This window comes from Podarcis pityusensis (genome assembly GCF_964106645.2).
Source record: "Podarcis pityusensis genome assembly, chromosome: 2".
Classification (NCBI taxonomy): domain Eukaryota; kingdom Metazoa; phylum Chordata; class Lepidosauria; order Squamata; family Lacertidae; genus Podarcis; species Podarcis pityusensis.
Window position 1 is genome coordinate 70,656,091 of NC_138029.1, and position 21,342 is coordinate 70,677,432.

General features: G+C 43.1%; 1 protein-coding gene across 7 annotated transcripts in view; it reads right to left on the reverse strand.

Moving 5' to 3' along the window:
* Positions 1 to 7,144: 7,144 nt before the first annotated feature.
* Positions 7,145 to 21,342, reverse strand: part of CDC25C (cell division cycle 25C) — a 391,961-nt gene continuing 377,763 nt past the window's right edge. For 5 of the 7 annotated variants that reach the window (XM_080987180.1, XM_080987181.1, XM_080987175.1 and 2 more), the window contains 14 exons: positions 20,252 to 20,334; positions 19,383 to 19,416; positions 17,591 to 17,627; positions 17,346 to 17,435; positions 17,023 to 17,121; positions 16,125 to 16,253; positions 15,019 to 15,099; positions 13,535 to 13,690; positions 12,031 to 12,132; positions 10,172 to 10,234; positions 9,609 to 9,707; positions 9,256 to 9,389; positions 9,012 to 9,123; positions 7,145 to 7,566 (listed from right to left, as the gene is read on the reverse strand). In XM_080987180.1, the coding sequence (XP_080843306.1) occupies positions 7,426 to 7,566; positions 9,012 to 9,123; positions 9,256 to 9,389; positions 9,609 to 9,707; positions 10,172 to 10,234; positions 12,031 to 12,132; positions 13,535 to 13,690; positions 15,019 to 15,099; positions 16,125 to 16,253; positions 17,023 to 17,121; positions 17,346 to 17,435; positions 17,591 to 17,627; positions 19,383 to 19,416; positions 20,252 to 20,334 (1,360 nt within the window). In that variant the 3' untranslated portion in view covers positions 7,145 to 7,425. The remainder of the gene's footprint in view (positions 7,567 to 9,011; positions 9,124 to 9,255; positions 9,390 to 9,608; positions 9,708 to 10,171; positions 10,235 to 12,030; positions 12,133 to 13,534; positions 13,691 to 15,018; positions 15,100 to 16,124; positions 16,254 to 17,022; positions 17,122 to 17,345; positions 17,436 to 17,590; positions 17,628 to 19,382; positions 19,417 to 20,251; positions 20,335 to 21,342) is intronic. The other 2 variants (XM_080987176.1, XM_080987177.1) reach the window with 2 other exon arrangements.

The following is a 21,342-nucleotide window of genomic DNA, read 5'->3' on the forward strand; positions in this document are numbered from 1 at the left end:
TTAAACACTGGTCTTCCAGGTACTAGTCTGGTCCTCTAACCACTGCACCATACTGCCTCTTCAAAGGAATTGTACATCTGCCACCCCGCACCCCCAGCTCTTTCTGAAAAGAGGGAGGAGGGGGGTACCCTTTGATCTGGGACGACAACACTTTGATAGGGATGGCTTGACTGCAGTTCTCCATGCACTGGTAACCTCACAGTTTGATTACTGTAAAGTGCTCTATGTGGGGTTACTCAGCAAACTGATCATGTGCTGGGTGCGGCGCCAGCCACCCGTTGGAGCGGGGCCAGCCATCCATGGGGTGGGGCAAGCCGGGACAGGACGCTCCACGGGGCCTCTGAGGAGTCTGCCTGCCTCCTCCCACTCAGCCGCCCTACAGCTGAGGGGGAGGCAATGGGCGGACTGTTTGGGGCAGTGCGGAGCCTGCGGGCACTCAAGCCACCACGTCACTCCCAGGAGAGACGCATGGCTTGGGTGCGCTGCAGGCCTTGCGCTGAGTGCCACCCACCATTTTGTCACCCCCCTCAGTGGGGACACCTGGGGCAGACCGCACCTACCACACACCCCTTGCTATGCCCCTGGGGTTACGCTTAGGGTGATTCCAGGGGCTAAAGCTCTTCAGAATATGGCAGCTACCTTGCTTGTGGGGGCAAACCACTGCCATCATACAACACCCTTCTTGCTGGATTTGCACTAGCTGCCAATAATTTGCTCCCAGGCCTAATTAAAGGTGTTCATACCAACTTACAAGACTCTATACAGCACAGGACCAGATTGAGCAACCGCTTTATGTACCCAGTTCATCACTGTGGTCTGCAGGGGAGTTTCTCCTGCAAGTTCCAGAGATCTCAGAAGCCTTCTTCACAATAACTTGGAGCAGGGCTTTTAGTGTGGCTGCCCCCTGTACATTGGAATAGCGTTCCTGCCAAGATACGACACAAACTTTCTGTACCTTCTGAAAACAATTTGAAGACATTTTTGTTCCGAAAGGCTTCTCCAGCTGGATAAATGAGTCTTTGTTGTGAGTGTCTGTTTTGTATGGTTTTAGTATTGTTTTAAATGTATCTGTTGTCTTTGTAATTTTTTTATTGTACATTTCCTTGAAATGATTGTGTAGATTGTAATTAGCCAAACAACAATAATAGCAAGAAAAGGAAAGGACCATACAATGCATTCTTAAATGACATTTTTTTATTTTATTTTTTACAAATTAATATGTATCCATAGATATATGGAGTGGGCCTTTGAACCTACCCTACATCACTTGTGACTCATAACTCAGTAGAGCATGGGACTCAATCTCAGGGTCATGGGTTCAAGCCCCACAGTGGGCAAAAGACACCTGCATTGCAGAGGGTTGAACTAAATGACCTTTGTGGTCCCTTCCAACTCTACAGTTCCTTGAAGCACTGCCCCCACCTATCTCAATTACACTACTGCTAAAAATGCAGGCTTTCCTTAAGAACGACCCTGCTTCTCTAAACAAAGTGGGCTCCAAGTTAGCCTTCAGGACTGTCAGGAGCAAGACTTGGGGTACTTCCAGACAGAGACCTGATATCACAAATGTAACATTGGCAACAGGCTTTTTAAAAAGAAAAAGTTATCTAAATTTTAGTGGAAAGGGTTAATTTGGATTAAATGATTAGAAATTGCAAGATTCTGATGCATGTGGACACTGCAAAACAAAGAAAGAAAGAAAGAAAGAAAGAAAGAAAGAAAGAAAGAAAGAAAGAAACTGCTTGAATGAGCAGCACCCATCCCAAAGCATCCTTAGAATAGATATTATCTAGGATGACTGTTCTGCTGCTTTTGTGAATTAGTTGTGTGTTGCAGGAAAGTTTCAAAATGGCACAGCCAAGCCGTTTCCCGTAAGCCTCAGTGTTGGAACATAGTGTGTAAACATTCTGCATATGTTTCAGTTAGTTGACATTTGCCATTCGCAATGAGCAGAGCATGGCATTTTACTCGGAACCATCATTAGCTCAGTTTTGAGGTTTTTTTGGCCAACTGACACTGGCACACTCAAAGAATTAGAGCAGACTCAGCAGAGTTAAGTTTGAATAAGTAGAATGTTTTTTGTATAGAACGGAGAAGCGCCTGTGTTCCAATATGCTCTTCTCTCCCTTGTTTTGCCTTCCCTCATCATATGCCCAAGTTTGCAGATGTGCAGTAAGTTTAGTGGCAACAGAGTGCCTTCCTTTGCCCAAGGCAATCCTGGGTGAGTGTGCACTGGGAGAGATAGAAAGATGGGCCAGGGCCTCAGGACCAGCAGCTGTTGAAAGGGCTCGTGTACTGTGCTGCCACTGACAATGAGCAGACAGCTTAGAAGAAAAAGCCATCCTTGGCAGAACCAATGAAATTTTGGAAGCATTATAGAGTGCCATAAATTTCTTCCCTATGAACATTTAGAAGTACAGTGGTTCCGTTCTTTTTAAAATTATATATACATATAAAAATTTTTATAACAATTAATGATACGAATCTCATTCATCATGTTATTTACAATTATTCTCCCTCCCCTCCTCTGGACTTCCCTCAACTCCCCCTCTGCTGAGTTATTTAGTTTTATTAATCGTATCCTGCTTTTCCTACACAACAATAAAATCCCTTATCATTTCTCTAAAATATCTGTTACTCAAATGAAGTTGTGAAAGTTTATTCAAATCCTGCCAGTGAATCCAGTCCATTCTGTTGTTTCTGCAAATAAACTGTAAATGGTTCCCAGACTCTTTTGAAGTCCTTTTTGTCCTTCTCTCATCGTTTGTCTGTTAGCTTAGCCAATTCTGCATAGTTCACCAGCTTTTCTTGCCATTGTTCCTTTGATGATATTTCTTCCATCTTTCAATATTGTACAATCAAGATTCTTGCCACTGTTGTAGCATACATAAATAATGTCAGTTTTCCTTTTGGTAGCTCTTGGTTTGAGATACCTAACAAAAAGGCTTCAGGGTGTTTGACAAAATTCATTTTAAACATTTTTTCCAATTCATTGTATATCATTTACCAATATTTTTTAATGCATTTGCATTCCCACCACATATGATAAAATTTTCCTTCTTTTTCCTTACATCTCCAACATCTGCTATTTTCTTTCCTAAACATCTTTGCCATTTTTACTGGTGTGATATACCATCTATGCATCATTTTCATGTAATTCTCTCTTAATAGTATGCAATCTGTGAATTTTATATCAACTTTCCATAATTTTTCCCAACTTTCAAATTGGATGTTGTGTCCCACATCCTGAGCCCGTTTAATCGTAACTGATTTAACATCTTCATCTTTGGTTTCCCACTCTAATAACATACTATATGCTTTTTTTTAACAATTTAACATTCTCTTCCACTATTTCTTTTTGAAATCTGGAGATTGTATAACTAAACCCCTTTTTATTGTCTTCCTTAAAAATATCATTTAATTGCCTGTGGTGTAACCAACTTTGTAAATAGTCTTGCACTCATCATACTCTTTTAGTCTGAGTTTACTTTCTTCTTCTGTTAACTCTCTATATGTCAACCGGCTTACTTTTTTGGTCGACTTAAGTGAAAATGCTTCAGTGGGTGACAGCCACCATAGTGTTTTCCACTCTAACAGATCTTTATATTTTCCCCACACTCTTATTAATGAAACCTGAAACTGTTCTTAACCTGAGGTACCACTTTAGCTAATGGGGCCTCCCGCTGCTGCTGCCACCCCACCACCAACGCGCAATTTCTGTTCTCATCCTGAGGTAAAGTTCTTGACCCGAGGTACTACTTCCGGGTTAGCGGAGTCTGTAACCTGAAGTGTTTGTTACCTGAGGTACCATTATAATCTGGTGGCTGTTAGCAAACAGGATCACTGTTCCATGCAAACACAGAAAAGGAGAAATGTCAAGAGCAGGTGATGTTGGGCTAATCTCTCGCTCTCATTCACACACCTGAACCAGATTATCACCTGACAACAGTGCTGTTTTTCGATCAGATGAGAACACCCCCTTGCTTACAATTAGCATGGACACCTGGAAAGGTAGCAGCGTAGAGGCAGCTGTTTTCCCATTTTCTTTATCAGCATAGCCAGATGCTGCAGTGACTTTAGCCAGAGACTGAGTAGAGGGCTTTCCCTTCCAACGGGACTTTGACCCTCAGCAGGGAAACTGCTGAGCACAGACCGGTTGTTGGCATGACTTCTGAAGCTGACAGGCCCCCCGCTCCAGCCCCTAGCAGCAGAGGAGCACTTTTGTTTTTTTGTTTTTATTAAGCCCCCGGGCACACAGAGCCAACCTCCAAGAAGATGATTCTAGGTTCTAGTCACTATATAGAATATGTACTGAGCCAAAACAGATGGGACTTCCCAGCTACGACCCCAAAAGACTTTGGAAACGGATACAGGCTAGAACCTTGGGAGACGGGACGCTATCTGAGGACTCCGTTTGGAATTGTTCTTTCAGTTTGTGGGTTGGGTTACTGCTGGTGGGCTTCAGGAAACAAGAGAATTCGAGAAAGGAGACAGTTACTTCTTAGCACCAAAGTAGTGCATGAGCACCAAGATTTAATGTTGCCTTGGGAGAAGAGCAGAGTAAGCAGGAGGACCAAATGGCGATGCCATTCTGCACAGCACTGAGTTTTCTCTCCGGGGCCAACATGTCTTGGGCCAGCCCCGTCTTTAGTTGTGTGGCCACAGCAAAAGCAACAGAATGTATGGGGTGGCTGATGGTATGACTGACTACATCACAGTGATAGCCCCAGGCAATTTGCTGCCTGAAGCAAAGTCCCAATGCCCCCTCCACCCTGCATTGCTTTAAAAAGCCTTACCACCCCATGCCAACATTAATTCCTGCCTTTCACCATTGCCAGTACTGCCTGAAGTAGGTTCCTTTGTCCTGATGTATGGCAAGGACCAGCCTTGCATATACCAAATTGGTGGAGAACCTTTCTGGTGGGCAGGCAACCCACCTATCAATCACATGACATAATGACGACATCAAACACTTGACAGGCGGGTTGTCCCACCCACCCGCCAAATTCCCTTATGCAGTTTTCCACGGTGCCCAACAGCCAACTAGGCTGACGGGCATTTGGGATCCACAGTGCAGGGGCTGTTGCCCCAAGCTCAGTGTTTTGCAAAGTGCTGAGCATAGGGGCCAGCAAAGCATTAGGAGTTTTTCTGCGCTATCAATTTAATGAGCACCCAAAACATTAATTTGTGATTTGTATGCCTGCAGGGAGATGCTCCCAGATGTTGGAGGTGGTTTTTGCCCCTACAATAATGCACCAGTGGTTATGTGAGCATATGAGTGCCTTTTGAAGAGCTTATCCATATGTTTGTTAAGCTTATACGAGCACAAATTAGAAGACAGCACATAAGGTAATTGATGTCTGCAGTGCCATCTGATTTGCGACTTCAATTTTGTGCTTGCTATTCATTTTGTTTCAGTTAGTTTCAAATCAGGTGAATGGGCTAGGACATTATAGATCCCATTAAATGCCAACTGCAGGACTAAAGGTACCAAGCGAAGACCGAGTCAGAATATCCCTTTCTGCACCAATAACAGAAATAACTGTGGCAGCAAAACCAATAAAGAGCCTTGTGGCACCTTCAAAACAGACAGACTTATTGTAGCATAAGCTTCTTCTAGAATCCATCAGATGCTGTGGGACCCTAGCCCACCCACGGCTTATGCTATGATAAACCTGCTCACCTCTTAAGGTGTCACAAGGCCATTTGTTGGCTTTTCTGCTACAGTTTTGTGCATCCCGACCCTTTACCAGTTTGCTTCCTGCTGTCATCATTTCATTCTGCCTAGAAGTTGCCACCCAGAGCTGACAGAAAGGATTTTTCCCCTCACTCAAATTTGGGCTTAAGCGTTGCAGTGGCGCCATCTGGTGGCACATCTCTTTTGTAGCAGGCAATTTTAAAAATCTGCAGTAGGGATCTTTCTCCCAAAGCCTTCAAATCAAGGAGATCCCACTGCTTCATGAGGTTGCTCTTTAAAATTCCATCAGACATTTAGGGAGCCCCCACCACACGCTTATGCTTTAAAGCTGCCTTAAACCCATTATCTTCATGTTGGCAATTGTCATAGATATATTAAGAGTCTCATGCTCTACCAAATGAGCTAAGGGTTGTGGGTTTGAGCTACACACTGGGAAAAAGTTCCCTTCATTGCAGGGAGTTGGACTAGGTGACCCTTGCGGTCCCTTCCAACTCTGCAATTCTATGAGGGACACGGGTGGCGCTGCGGTCTAAACCACCGAGCCACTTGGGCTTGCTGATCAGAAGGTTGACGGTTAGAATCCCCGTGATGGGGTGAGCTCCCGTTGCTCTGTCCCAGCTTCTGCCAACCTAGCAGTTCAAAAGCATGCCTGTGTGAGTAGATAAATAGGTACCGCTGTGGCAGGAAGGTAAACGGCGTTTCTGTGTGCTCTGGCTTCCGTCACGTTGTTCCGTTGTGCCACATGACCCAGAAAGCTGACTGTGGACAAATGTCGGCTCCCTCGGCCTGAAAGCGATTTGAGCGCTGCAACGCCATAACTGCCTTTGACTCGACTATGGATCCTTTACATTTATTTTATCTTCTTCCCTCAATGTCAGTAAATAATATTCTAAGCAAACATGCCTATACAGTATATTAAAATACAGGGTTATGGCCAAGTACTCAGATTAGACCCACTGAAATTAATAGACCTAGCTTAGTCATGTCTACCAATTTCAATGGGCTTTCTTTGAGAAGGACTAACACTGGAGACAACCCACACACTTCATCTCCCAGGTTTGTGTGGATCAGTTGCAGCAGAGATGTGGTTCAAACTTAAAAGTTACAAAGAAACCCACCCACTCTTTGCATCCCTCTCAAACAACTTGCGTGCCTCTTATGTTTATATGCTATCCAGAGCAACATCGACAGCTTCACACGTTATGTATCCATACCCTTTCAAAATGTGGCTCTTTTGGTAGGTGGGTATTACTGGGTTACTGCTTTTATTTTTATTTTATATACTGTGATCTTTTAATGTAAACTGCCCTGAGACCTCCGGGTATAGGGCGGTATATAAATTCAATAAATAAATCTAGGAGGTATTAGTTATATTTCCCCAAAATTGTAATATATTGGCCACTACACTGCACAGGAAGAAATGCATATGCAAAGGAGTAACAGGTATTATGTTCCAGTACAGTTTATTCTTCCATTAAAACCAGACGCTTAAGTGCCAGTTCACACTGAGCTCCTTCCCAAATGAAAACTTGTGGAAACACAAATGACGCTTCCCTAACATTTCTGAGCTCTCCTTATTGCAGCAACTGACATGCACTCCTAAGTGCTGGCTTCCTCACTTTCTGAGCCTCCGTGTGGCGCAGTCAATTATAGAGACCTCAGGTTATCCCTTTGCCAGGTAAGAGGCCTCTTAGAGCAGAATCCCTTCTCCAAGACTGCCTTTGTCCTCACGGCTTCATGAGACGCGCAACTTGACCCCTCCACCTCCGCTCTCCTGCCCATGTCTTGCTTCTGGTGCGGAACTTGAGCATCTCTGCCTTGAAGTCCTGGTGGCGCATGGGGCAGTAGCTCTGGGGCTCACACAGCTCCTAAGGGGAAGGGAGATGCAGCAGAATGCAAGGTCTGGAGCTTTTCTTTTAAAGCCAAAGACCCAGTGAATTCATCACAAACATATCAAGCTACAACTTAAGAAACCCCAAACAGCGCTTTTCCAGCTCTTTGGCACATGGGAGGAGGAAAACTGAAGTCTTATGGACTTTTTCAGTTAAAGGATGAGAAACCAAGAAAGGGTATGGATGGGACTCAAGCAGATTCTTATATGGTTTTCTTTCCCTTCCATATTCTCCTGCTTCTGTGTACAATTAGCTGCTCAACATTGTCCCCTAGAGGAAGCTCATCCTTTCCCCATCTAATTTCTTATGTCACATCAAAGGATTTCAAGTTCTACACAAGAAACATATTACACCTATGTCTCAGGCCTCCTTCAAGGAGCTTAGGTTGAGTCGACCGGGTTCTAGTTTAACATTCCTTCAGATCTAGTGCATTCCTGCCCCATGATTTAAATGTGTGCAATATAGATTTCCCTAAGCTGCTTTAAGCACAGAATTCCAGGATTCCTGCACATCACTCAACAACAACAGTTTACCCACCTACATCCTCTGTGATGAGACCAGGCATAATCATAATAGGGAGATTTTTTTTACCAACCTGCTGACCAGCATCTAGTAAGAGAAAGCCCTGACAGTCTGCCCACAACACAAACATGGGAACTATAATTTTTGAGTTCCAAACAAGGCTATGACAAATGCATTGAAGACTACTTTGTATTCTCATTTTGTATTTTCCTGTTGTGAACCGCCCTGGGATCTTCAGATGAAGAGCAGTATACAAATTGAACAAACAAACAATGAACTTCAACTGGTCCAAAATACTGCAGCTACATTGTCAATGGGGTTCTAGTCAACCGGAACATTACTCACCAGTTTTACACACTTTTTCACTGGCTTACCATGTGCTTTCAGTTGTAATTCAAAGTGCTGGTTTATACCTATAGAGATCTATGTTTGGATCAAGGAATCCAAAGGACTGACTGTGCCCATATTTGTTAAGCTTATTAAGGTGCTCTTCCTCTGGTGTTCCTCTTTCAGAGGTAGAAGAGTGGAGACAGGACCTTCACTGAGGTGGCCCCACAACTGCGCAACACCCTCGCCAGGTTGTTAGTCTGGTGCATATGTTACCTAATTTTAGGTGCCTTGTTACAAGTATTTCATTTGCCTGAGCTTTTTAAATGAACAATAACTGATTCTTGATTGCTTCTTTCTATTTCAGCTGTTGGAATCCAATGTGCTGCAGTATAGAGACATTTTTTACTGATCTTTTTAGGATTTGTTTTTAGTTATTGTTTTCTTGTCCCTCAAAACATGCACAAGAAGGCTGACAAGACATCATTTTTTCCATTTGCTAGGAGAACCCAAATCTTGGAATGAGATGATCCTGCATGGTAGGATTATGAAGTCAAAGTCTTGGCTGTTACCTTGTATTCTACGAAGAAGTCCTTATAGCCACCCTGAAGGACATACAGTTCAGGATAGTGCAGCGCAGGATATTCATTCATGGCTCTGTCTTCTTCCCTCAGATAGCGACACCTTCAAGTAACAGCAAGGCAGGAAGAGTAAGCAGAAAGGCAAGACAAAAGCCACCCTATCAAGCAAAGGACCTCCAAAACCCCACCTGTTTATCCTGCTCCCAAGAGCTGCCTCACTGAGACCCACACTCACATCTTTGGGCCCCTCTCTGAGGAATATTCACAGTGGAAAACAAGGATGAGGCGCTTCTGAGGCATTGATGAGAGTAGAGGCTTCCTCAGGAAGGATTCAAATAGATCATCTTCCCTGGGGATATTCAGAGCCCCCTATAGTTAGAAATAGAAAACAAATTCTCAGAATGAGGTATAAGGCATCAACATCAGCTGGCCGTGGTTGTCTAGCATTGATATGCAGAAGCCCCACCTGGAGGTGTGGGGGATTTAACCGTGACGTTTTGCATATGCCTTGCCACTGAGCTAAGGCCATCCCATCATGCAGCCCACGAAACCAATCACCGCCCTTAATTAAGCGCATGATTCTCTCACCTTGATATGTCCCCCATCATATTCATAGGGGTAGCGACAGTCAATAATGCAGAACTTCTCTATAAGGCTTTGGAATTGGCCTTGGAGCAGAGCAGCCATCTAAAAGAATAGCAGGAGACGACCCAAGTTCAACTTGTCGCTATCTCTCAAGCCTTACCTACATCACAGGGTGGTTGTCAGGATAAAATGCAGCTAGAAATGGGGGAAGAATCATCTCTACCACCACCTTGAGCTCCTGGGAGGGAAGATGGGCTAAAAATGAAGTAAACAAAACCACAAGCTCTACTATTTCTTCCCTGTCATTACATGGTTACCTATTATATCCTAAGGTGAAGGATAGCTCGAGCAGGTAACACTAAGGTAGACTGAGGTATAGCTGGGGTCCTTCAGTTAGTGCACAAAACACAAATCTGTATTGGGGTGGGAAGGACAGCTATATCACACCCCCCCCAAGTACTTTCTGGGATTTTTATAGAACCAAGTGTGGGTCAAGGAGCCAAAATTCAGCTGATGTGGGCCAAAGACACAGACGCACACAGATAACAGAAGAGGTGATTGCTCACGGTCTCTGAAGTGATGTATTTCAGGTCCTGATGCCTTCCTGCTACTGTTGGCAGTGAATACACCTAGAGACAATGCAGCCACATTCCACTTCAGGCTTTGCAATAGCTCCCAAACCCTCCAGATCTCCTAAGCCTCAGCAAGATAAATTCTAAAACCAAAGCTGTGATCCTAAGTGCACTTAATTGGAACCAAGCCCCAGTGAACTCCATAATCAGACCTACTTCTTAGAAAACATGCAGACATTTGGGCTGCAAGCACTGAATGTATCATCTGATTCCTGGTTCAAAAGCACTCCTTATGCTCTGAAAAGCAACGTAACCACCTGATTGTTCTTTATTTGCTAGGCTGCATTTTCTGCAAGATTACAAGGCAGCGTTGAGAGTTCTACAAAAAAAATCCTTTATAGCCTGAAAACTCATACCCTGTTGGCAGAATTACACAAATTGGGGGGAAGTATACATTTTATTGGAATTGTCAGGGGCAGATTAACATGGGTGATGCCACAAAGGGATAACAACATAGGGAAGATGCCTGGAGTGTAGCCCTATACAACCTTGTAAAAAGCAAAACACAGCAGATTGTGAATGGAGATTATTTTTGTTCTTTTCATTTTCCAGTTGGTTTCTTGATAGTATGATTAATTGCATTTTATTCCACTTTTGCATTGGAGAAATGTACAGTACTGCTGTTTAACTCTTAAACACCAGAGCTATATTCAGCTTAGGTGCAAGTAACGTTCCAGCAACTAGTTAAAGATGTAACGAAGGACAGCTATTCTGGCAACACTGAGGGGTTGCAAATAGGCTTTTTGGGTAATATGCAAACACCTTTTCTGAGGAGTGATGTTGCACTCCTGTTTGTAAAATGAATCAGGATGATGCAGCAAGAGACAAATGGGATAACCCATTCAGAACTTTCAGCAGACAGTCCCCATATTCTAAAGCTTCCCTGCAATAAGAATAAAACGTGCCCCCCCGTGACATATAATTCTTATTATTCAAAAAGAGAACTCCTATTCATGTGGAGGAAGCTTAAAAGGCCATTAACTGTTAATAACTCATTATCGAATTGCCCCCCCTTAAAAATCAAATTGCCCCACGTTGGGAACCACGTCCTTAGAGTCTCCAGATTGTGAAAAAAATCTTATCTGATTCTGTGCTACAACAATTGGTAAAACAAGACTTGAGGGAATGAACAGCACAGTGGCATCTAGGCCATATTGTACTATAACATTCAATTCTCATTAATTAGTACAGAACAGTTTAACACGAAGAACTGTTTCTCCCACCCTTTTAAAGACAGCTGCTGAAGTTTTGATGGGATTGTAGGAACTGAAAGGCATTTTGATACATGGGCAGGGCAACCCATATGTCAGTCATGTGGCATCAGTTATGCCATGTGACTTACAGGTAGATTCGCCCACCCCATCTATCAAAGTTGGTGCACAGGGTGGGGCCACAAAAGTTCCCCACCCTTGAACTACCCCAATACAATTCTCACACATATGTGTACCAATCTGGTTAAGATCTTCTTGACTCATGTAGGGAGCTGCTTATAGAAATGCATTATTAGTTGGAACCCCACCCAAAACATGCAAGTGGTCTTATAGCTGGGTCACAAAATCAGGCGTGTGTGTGTGTTTGTGTGGTATATCAATATACACCCCAAGTCCACTTGTAACTCTGTGCCTGCCCTGCTTTGCCCCCAAAAGAGGATAAACTATCAACAGGCAGTTTAAATATGTAGAAAGCTTGCATCTCCCAGCATCGGTCAACAATCAAGGTAAGAAATTCAGCATCATTGGAGAGTGAAAGACAAAAGCCAGCCTCCCTGCCCCACAAAGGTTGAAGAAACCTACACAGGAGAAATCTCCAATTAGCTGCCTGAAGCTGTGGTCTTGATCCAGTGCTCTGACAATCTCCATGTCAGAAAGGGAGGCTGCCTTCTTCAAATGCATTACCTATATAAACAAAGCAGGCAGTCATCAGCAACATGTAAGCAAATGAATCCCTGCCCAGCTACCTACTTGCTAGTTTCTCTCTGTTCACACAAGTGTGATAGTAGAAATTATATGCTACTACAAGATAGAGTGATGGCCTCCAATTTGGATGACTTTAAAAGGGTTGTGGAGAAATTCATGGCTATCAATGGCTTCTAGGGCTCCGTCTAGGCATCCTTTCTACAGTGGTACCTCGGGTTAAGTACTTAATTCGTTCCGGAGGTCTGTACTTAACCTGAAACAGTTCTTAATCTGAAGCACCACTTTAGCTAATGGGGCCTCCTGCTGCTGCCGCGCCGCCGGAGCCCAATTTCTGTTCTTAACCTGAAGCACTATTTCTGGGTTAGCGGAGTCTGTAACCTGAAGCATATGTAACCTGAAGCGTATGTAACCCGAGGTACCACTGTACTGTGCATGCATCATGGTTTGTGCTCATGATGCTATCAGGACAATTGTATGCAATCAAACTTTCAATACCATTTGCGCACGCAAAAGTTCTGCTGATACTGCCTTGGCTGCAATCAGTGCACATCCTCAAGTTTCCAGCTAAAACCCCATAACTTTTTACACTACAAATGTTACGGTTCATCCTTTCACTCTTGCTGTTAATGTACTATCACACAAAAGTGCCCTGGCAATGTGCCAAAATGCATCTGCTCCTTTGTGACGTAGCCACTCTCCTATCCCTCCTGTTAACGCCCAAAATTGGCATTCCTGTGGGTGTTTTCTTTTTAATGGAAATGAGCAAAACGTTTAGCACAGCAATCGCAGCCCGTACATAAAAACTGAAAAGGTGTTGAAATGAAAGTGTAGTGGCATGGCGTCATGGCATGACTAATTTTCACAGCTGGGAATTACCGGTAGCCGGAACACGAACAATGGAATGGGCAGAGTTGAAGTGTGGCTGCAGTGACGCAGGTATGTTGGGGAAGCATTGCAAAACAACTGAGAAAACGGGATGATGTTTGGATGGCTCAGTACAAATCCATTTCAAATGCACTATGAATCAGAAACACTTTGCTGCATACATCCACAACTAAACAGCGGTCTGATGGGCCGCTAAGTTATGATGGCTATATGCTGCCTCAAGGAACAAAGAAATAACTGGTTGCTGGGGAAAGCAAGTGGGGAAGGTGTTGCAACACTCAGGTCCTGTGTGTGACACCCCGCCTCCCTGGCATCTGGTGGACCACTGCAAGAGGAGAATGCTGGACTAGATGGGCTTATTATCTGCATCATCAGGTATGCTCTCATGACAGCAGCTATGCCCCGATAGCTACCTGTTGATACAGCACATGGGACTGCCATTCTGCTGTCACTACTTAGACCCAGGAACTCATACTTGAACCAAGCAGGATCCTACCCCATCTGGCTCCTCTTGGGTTGGGCTGTGCTTCTGTTTCACCTTGATGGGTGCTTCGTCTTCATCTTGGCTCTTTGCTGCCTTCTTCAGCACGGGGCTGTTCAGTTTCTCTGGCAGTGATGGGGATCGGAAGAGTCGAGTCTTGTTCATAGAGACCTGCTCAGAGTGGCACATAGGCAGCGATGAAAGTTGGGGAGCAGTGGGGAACCCCCTTGCTTCATTGACAAAGTTTCAGGGCTCCTACAAAAAAAGCTGATGGTGAGCAGCACCAGCCTCATCATCAGGATTTTAATTTTTGGTAATTACTAGAAAGATCAGGGATGGGGAGCTGAAAGAGCAGATTCTTATTTCCCCTATTCCCACCCTGGGCCCAAATTTGACAAGTAGGAATCCACCGGATGCCACAATGATGTCAGGTGATACAACATTCTAAAGCACAAAGGTCAGCTGTTTGGGGCGACTTCAAAGCACCTATCTTTTTACCTGTGCACACCTTGTGCCATTATTGTCAGTTTGTATTGTCAGAAAGTATTGATCTGATGTGTAGAGATCTTTCCTGTTCTGCTTAGTTCAAGAGGGTTCTGGAAGGTTTCTTCTCTGTGTGAGAGAAGGTTCTTGTTTGGGTTATTTCTTCTGAAAAGCTGAGTACAGCTGGTTTAAGCTGGTTCTATTAACTTTCTGTCAAGTTCATGCTGACTATAATAGGCCAGAAGGAGCCTAGGTTTCACTTACTTTCTACCTCTTTGTTTTGGTGTGGTGTTCTGTATATAGTGTTTAGTTTAGTCTTATTACCGTATTTTTCCACGTATAACACACCCCTGTGTATAAGACAAATTAGCCAAATCACACCTATTTTGGGGGACTCAAAATTAAGAAAATGGGAAAGATTGCCCCTGTGTATAAGACTACCCCCCCTTTTAACATTTTTTAGTAAAAAAACCTAGTCTTGTACATGGAAAAGTTTGGTATAAGTTATTATTAAGTTTAAGTTAAGTCTGCTGCAACTGGATTTCTGATGAACTGTGTCAATCCTGAATGTATTGGATTTGTGACCATTATGCTCATTTTCCTTCAGTAGCAGTAAAGCTCTGCTGGATGAAGTACAATTGCCTCTGGTCTATTTTGGGGGACTCTGCAACGTGTTTAAGTCTTTCCTTCACACGCATGACAATTATGACATCAGGTGGTTGGCAGATAGGTGTGACTTGGCTAATTTGGCCTGGCAGGCCTGATTAAGCATGCAAGCTAGAGGTTCCCCATCTCGAACTTCATCTGAAGGAACATCACAGCTTGGAGAGGAGGGCTAAACCTCTGCTCCCTATGAGCTGCATCCTGGATTACCTATTCAGCCTAAGATTAAACATTAAGAAATTGTTTAATAAACCCTGATGCAGTTTCTAATTACATTTTCAGGGTTCTCTCTAGTCTGAATCTTACTTGCCATAGGCAACCAAGGAAGGCTAGGTTTGCTATATGCTACTTGCCTCACTGACATTGATGTCCTGAGTAAGAAGTGGTCCCGAGAGCAAAATCGCCATGCTGGAGAGATGCCCAGAAAGTGGCTTCTAAGAGAAACATAAAAGAAGAATGCAGAACCCAAGCAGTATTTCACAGTATGAAGACAGGAGAACTTAAAACTGTTTCCTCTGCCCATAGGAAGAAACAACATGACCCTCCGCGTAATTCAACTGACATAGTATTTTTGTACAGAAAAAAACAGCTTATTAGTACTACAGATGCCCGAAAGCTTTACATACAAGCTTGCCACAGGGAGGAATAAATGCATATGGTGGTTCAGCTTTGGGGACAGATGACCAATAATAGTAGATGGAATAAGGGAACCTTGAGTTTTAGGGGTGGACAAGGAGTGTAAATCTGGTATGATAGAACAAAAATGGGACAAACAATCAGAACCTATTTTTGACAACCTTGCCTATAACTCCCATTAAGCATAATGTATGAAACCACTGTGTGATGTTTTGAGCCTTCCCCCATATAAAAACTACTGCACTTGGATCAAATATCCCTGTTGAGATCTCACAAGGAACTTTCGCATTTCATCATTTTCCTACTCTTAACCATTTACTGCAGACGGTTGGATGACTCTTGCGGAAATGACAATGGATGGAAAATAAACTGAATTGCATCTAGGTTTTCAGAAGTCACGATGCTGAAATCAAGACTAGATCATCTTTAGGGTAGTGGGTGAAATACAGAAGCTGCTCAGCACAGCTATGGCAACAGTGTGAAAAAATTCAGTGCCCATTGTGAACGCTTTACTATTACAGGTGTTGGGACACTTAAACATATACTTTTGAGCAAAATACCTACAAGTCTTCTACTGCTTCATGATGTTTCAGTGCAATAATACACAAGTCCATGATTTAGCCATTACCAAACCACACTTCTCAAAAGGCTCTAAGCTCTCTCTCCAACCACATTGGCAGCTTTGTAGTAGGAACAGATCCAAGACCACTGTGTTCTGGCAGCCCTGAGAATCATAACTGGTAAGATCTACTTTTCCATCTTCTAAGATTTCTTGCTTTTCACAAATGCCAATAATGGAGTGAACATATCACATTTGTCTCACCTCAGTCTCTTCCTGTTCAGGGCAGAGTTCTGGAAAGCCACCCAAGGACTCTGGCATTCCTGGTGGTGTCACTGCAGAAATTGGGCTGCCAAGATCTTTCATCTCATACTCCTCTAGATCACCTGCTTCCTGTCAAGAGAAGAAGCTCACAGCTGGCACCTATTGCTTCTCCGGCATGATATATGTGTGTGTGTGTGTGTATATCTTTCCCCTAGAACTTTTATATATCTGTGGTTGGGTAATTTGGGTTTTATATTAGTTTTCTGTACTAGGAAATATTTGATTGTCCTTAACTGTTGAGATGAAAGCACTTGTTCTGTTGGTATGCCTTTTTGTCTCGATACTTGAATATTCCTGTAAATGCACGTGCTATTTGTTAGTTTTGGCAATTCAAAATGTAACCATATATGTAATTGCACATACTGTAAACTGATTCCCTTGGTGAGCCACACCTCCCTTGTAAGAAGGGACAAACGATGCACCCCACAATGATAGCTGGCACCTAAAAATGACCAGCATATGGAGGCCAGCATCCATCACCATTACATGCCTTGCTGCTGGGAGATTAATTCTGAGTTCCCTAACCAAATGCTTTATCCCCATTCATGTCCAATGGAGAAGTTCCCTGCATCGTGAAGCTTGAAAGACTGGCCTGAACTGGACATTTAAGTGGAGTACTCTGTTAGACTAACACTCCCAATGAACAATGATTTTAGTAGAGGAGAAAAAATATGTAAACCCGCAATGCATGGATTCCCATGTATCAGTAAATCAAATTATAGTGTTGGCATAGTGATAAGTGGTAGGTCTGACTACTACTTAATATCTATACCCACACATAGCTGAAAAGGTCCAAACCTAGTTCTATTTGAACAGCAAGTAAGCAGCATTAACTTACCAGCATAGTAGCATAGGTCTGCTGTGCATCTCGTGGTTTTTTCCAGAACAGCAGGGATTTGGGCATGCTCCACCCTGGGCGCTTAAAAGGGCTACCCTCCTGGAAGGAGATAAAGAAAGGAGGTGGCTTTTAGAGTTGAGAACTCTCTGGAATCAAGAACCTGGGGAAGTTTCAGGGAAGTTAAGCTAAGTATTATCACCATGAAGTGAAAAGAAGGGCCTAGCTTTGGTAAGCAAAGACTTCTGCCTGCCTGAAAACCTGGCCTGCAGCTTACTAATATGGCTGGAAACCCCAGCTTGCTGCAAAAATAAATAAATACTCACATTCTCTTTGTTCATGGAAGGACTGCTGATCACCCTGCTAATGTGTTGGAAGCAGCTCGGAGTGTCCGGTGTGCTACACAGTACCCGGGACTGGAAGACCATGCAGAGAAACACATTTTCAGTAAATTAATGTTGGTTGTGAATCTTAGAACTGGGGCCCCAAGACCTCTGACTCACAGTTCTCTGGCAGCAGAATATTACAAAGAGGTGAATGAATTCCACCTCACCAGACAGGAAACACTCACCTGGAGCAATTGTGAACACTGCCTCCCTGAAAGTCTGCTGGGAGAAAGAAACAACTAGTCAGAAAGCCTTCTCATTGAGAAAGAGTGGTCAATCTGTCAATCCCAATCTGCCTTGCATACACTTCCTAGAAGTCCACTAGGATGGTAACACTTGTCCAGCAGGAGGAGATTTCAGCCAATTTTTCAGTCTGAAGAATTGAGGCAAGGTCTCCTGGCCTTCCTGGAAATCACTTTAGAGTTCACCTCCTGGTTTATTCACAGGACAGTTCCATATTTTATAAACTTGGTGTTAAATTCATGCTACCCACTCACTTTTCATATTTCCAACATCTGGGGTCACCTTTCAGATGACACACAAAACTAAACTCCAACGTTCTCTTTATTCTCACAATAAACTAACCTAGCAAAGACCAAATCTTAAGAACGCTGGTGTACAAAAGAAAAAGCAGTGTAAGTCCTTTGTACAGCCATTTTGCTTATGAATCCTGATGGGCAAAAGATCATCAGCTTGACCAGCATCTTATAGATTCAGCACCCTCAGCTCAGGGACAGGGACTTACTGATGTGGGTGCATGAAAATTAAGCGATGGACCAACCACTCTCCACCTGCATTTGGGTTAGAATTTTCCAACACAGAGAGACAGACGTTCAGAGGGTAATGCACCCTTTCCCTCTACTGATAAAAACCCACATTCTAATCATGTAAATGAATCCAGCTACAGTACTTCATCTATATTGTAAATAAATCCATCTAAGGCTGAAAAGGTCTGGCTTGTATTTCACTACAGTTTGGGTCAAACTATTGATATGAATGTTTGGGACTGCAAATATCAAGAGCTTTGGCAACTCAATTTGCCTGGTAGACCCAGATGGTGAAACAGGCGCATCTGCTCTACCTGTGTCCACCAGGCATGAAAGTTACGTCATATGCAACTAAACCATGCAAATTAGTAGCAAGCTGTTCCCGTTTACAAGGCATTTCCAATGCATCTTCTTTAGCAATGAACAAATAAGTTGTCTTAAGGAAAGTGAGAAGAAAGGAATCTAGGGCCTGCCAGACTGTTTGGTAGAAAAGCAAAGAAAAAAAAAAGAACAAAAGCACAAAAGCCTCCGCAAGCATCTCTACAGTTTTCTAAATATACTTTGGCAAACCCTAGAAAAAGACAATAGTGGTAAGCTATAAAACATACTAGGGACGTGGGTGGCACGGTGGTCTAAACCACTGAGCCTAGGGCTTGCAGATCGGAAGGTCGGTGGTTCGAATTCCTGCGACGGGGTGAGCTCCCGTTGCTCGGTCCCTGCTCCTGCCAACCTAGCAGTTCAAAAGCACATCAAAGTGCAAGTAGATAAACAGGAAGGTAACGGCGTTTCCGTGAGCTGCTCTGGTTTCGTCGTAAGCGGCTTAGTCATGCTGGCCACATGCCCTGGAAAATCTGTCTGCAGACAAACGTCGGCTCCCTTGGCCAGTAAAGCGAGATGAGTGCCGCAACCCCAGAGACGTTCGTGACTGGACTTAACTGTCAGGAGTCCTTTACCTTTTTATAAAACGTACTTGCTGCCAAAGAACCCAAATATGTCTGTGCTTTGCTCAGGTTCACAGATTTCTAGCACTCAGGGCTCAAAAAAGTAAACCACCTAATTGGGAAAGAATCTTCGCTCTCTCCTCCTGTCATTCTCGGCTTTATCCCCCATTATTCTCAGCTTTGAAAGCAGATCAACATTTTAAACACAAATGTGTGTGTGGGGGGGAGCTAATACTAATATGCTATAAGAATGTGATGGCATAACTTACAGCTTATTCTGGAGTCCCATTGAACCCTTCTGACCTGTAAAAGAATAAAGAAAAATCAGCAAAAGACCAGAAAAGATTGAGGCTTGAAATGTAAGTGACAAGATAAAAGCCAGAAGTTGTTCTTCTGTAAAAATGGCTTAACCACTGGTTCCCAAACTTTCCCCCTGTGGGCCACTTGAAAATTGTCAAAGGTCTTGCCAGACCACTTAATTTATTTTTCTTCCTTTTGTAGCAGTTGTAACAGCTGTGCTAGATGCTGACTTTTAATTGCATTTTTAATTGCTTATTTTATTTAGTGCATTGTATTTTATTGTATTACAATTTGCATTCCATATAATTAAAATTGGAATACAATAAAATACAACATAAGAAATAAAAGAAGCAATGAAAATACAACTAAAAACCAATATTAATATTTATTGCAATCATGCCACAGACCGCCCAAATGAAGCTTGTGAACCACTGGTGGACAACAGACCAGTTTGGGACCCCTGCCCTAGACTAACCAGAAAACAAATCGCAAAAGCCTACTGGAAGCACACAATGAGGGGTGCGGCTTGGGAAGAGAGCTTTCTCAGGGTTCTAACAGAATGGCAGTGGGAGAGTCCAGGGCACTTGTTTCCACAAGTTGCCTGGCATGTTAATATGTAATCAAATTATCTGAGGGGGCTTGGTTTACTGACAATTTTATGCTGCATTTCTTATGGTTATTTTATTTTAGTGAGCCATTCAGAGAATGTTGTCATTGGGCAGCCCATATAAATGCCCTAACCCATTAGCCATTTGAACAGAGCTACAGGAATAAAGACAAGCAGCAGCATGCAGAGAATTGTGCTGCTGGCAACAACTATTACCAGTTTCCAATGTACCTGGGGACTGGCTGAAGTTGAAGGCAGTTTCCTCTTCACCATTGCTGAGATTGGACAGATCTAGGCAGCGTCTTGGTGTATCCCTGCATAAACAAAGTAACAGGAATGCTTGGGAGAAACACACACATCTTATACAAATTAATACAGGACATAAAAGACTGAATTTCTGATTGAAATATAAAGTTTGTGAGTGTTTTCTGGTCTGTGTGCTTCTCTCCTAAGACAGTAATCACAATTAGTAGACAAATTGCATTCAGCTGCCATTTCATCAGTTTCTACTACACATGATCAGGGGATGACAACCACATTAGAATGCTGCACCAGAGAAATAATTACTAAGGACTTAAGTCAGATTAGCATTTAGATTAAGCGAGATGCATTTAAGACTCACCGACTACCTTAAGCCCCATTTGCCAACTTCCAACAGGAGCTTAACCATGTCTACTCAAAAGTAAGTCCTATTGAACTCATTGAGGCTTAATTCCAGGTAACTGGGTTAAGTTTGCAGCCACAGTCTGGCTCCAGCACTACATCACTGCCATAGGGACACCATTTAGAGAGAACTTAAGTTGTTTTTATTATGATCTGCTTTTTGATCTAATTTTTATTATGATCTGCTTTAGAATTAGCTGCTGGGTTTTGATTAATTGCAGCTGCTATTTTTTTTAAAGTGGCTATCACCTGTGATTTTATATACTATTGCTTTGCTATGAATATTTTGGGTGGTATTCAATGCACTCATTCTGTCACCACAAGGACTCAATGGATTTTTCCTCTTCCTTTCCTCATATGCCCCCAAAATCTGGTCCAGGCCCCCCACCCAAATCTCCAAAGCAAATTTGGGGATGGTGTGGGACACACACAAAGAAGAAGGGGGCGTGTTCTGTTGCACCAACAGAACAAGTGCGTTGGATGAATTTTCTCCACATTGCCGGTGTCATTGCCACTATTTGTACTTTTCATGTACAGAGCAAAACAGCATGTTTCAATGCAAATAATATTTTATAAATAATGAAAGAAAATTTGTGACTAATCAGCACAAGCCAGATTTAATTATGGAAGGGCGGGAAAATCACAATGTATGCTGCTCA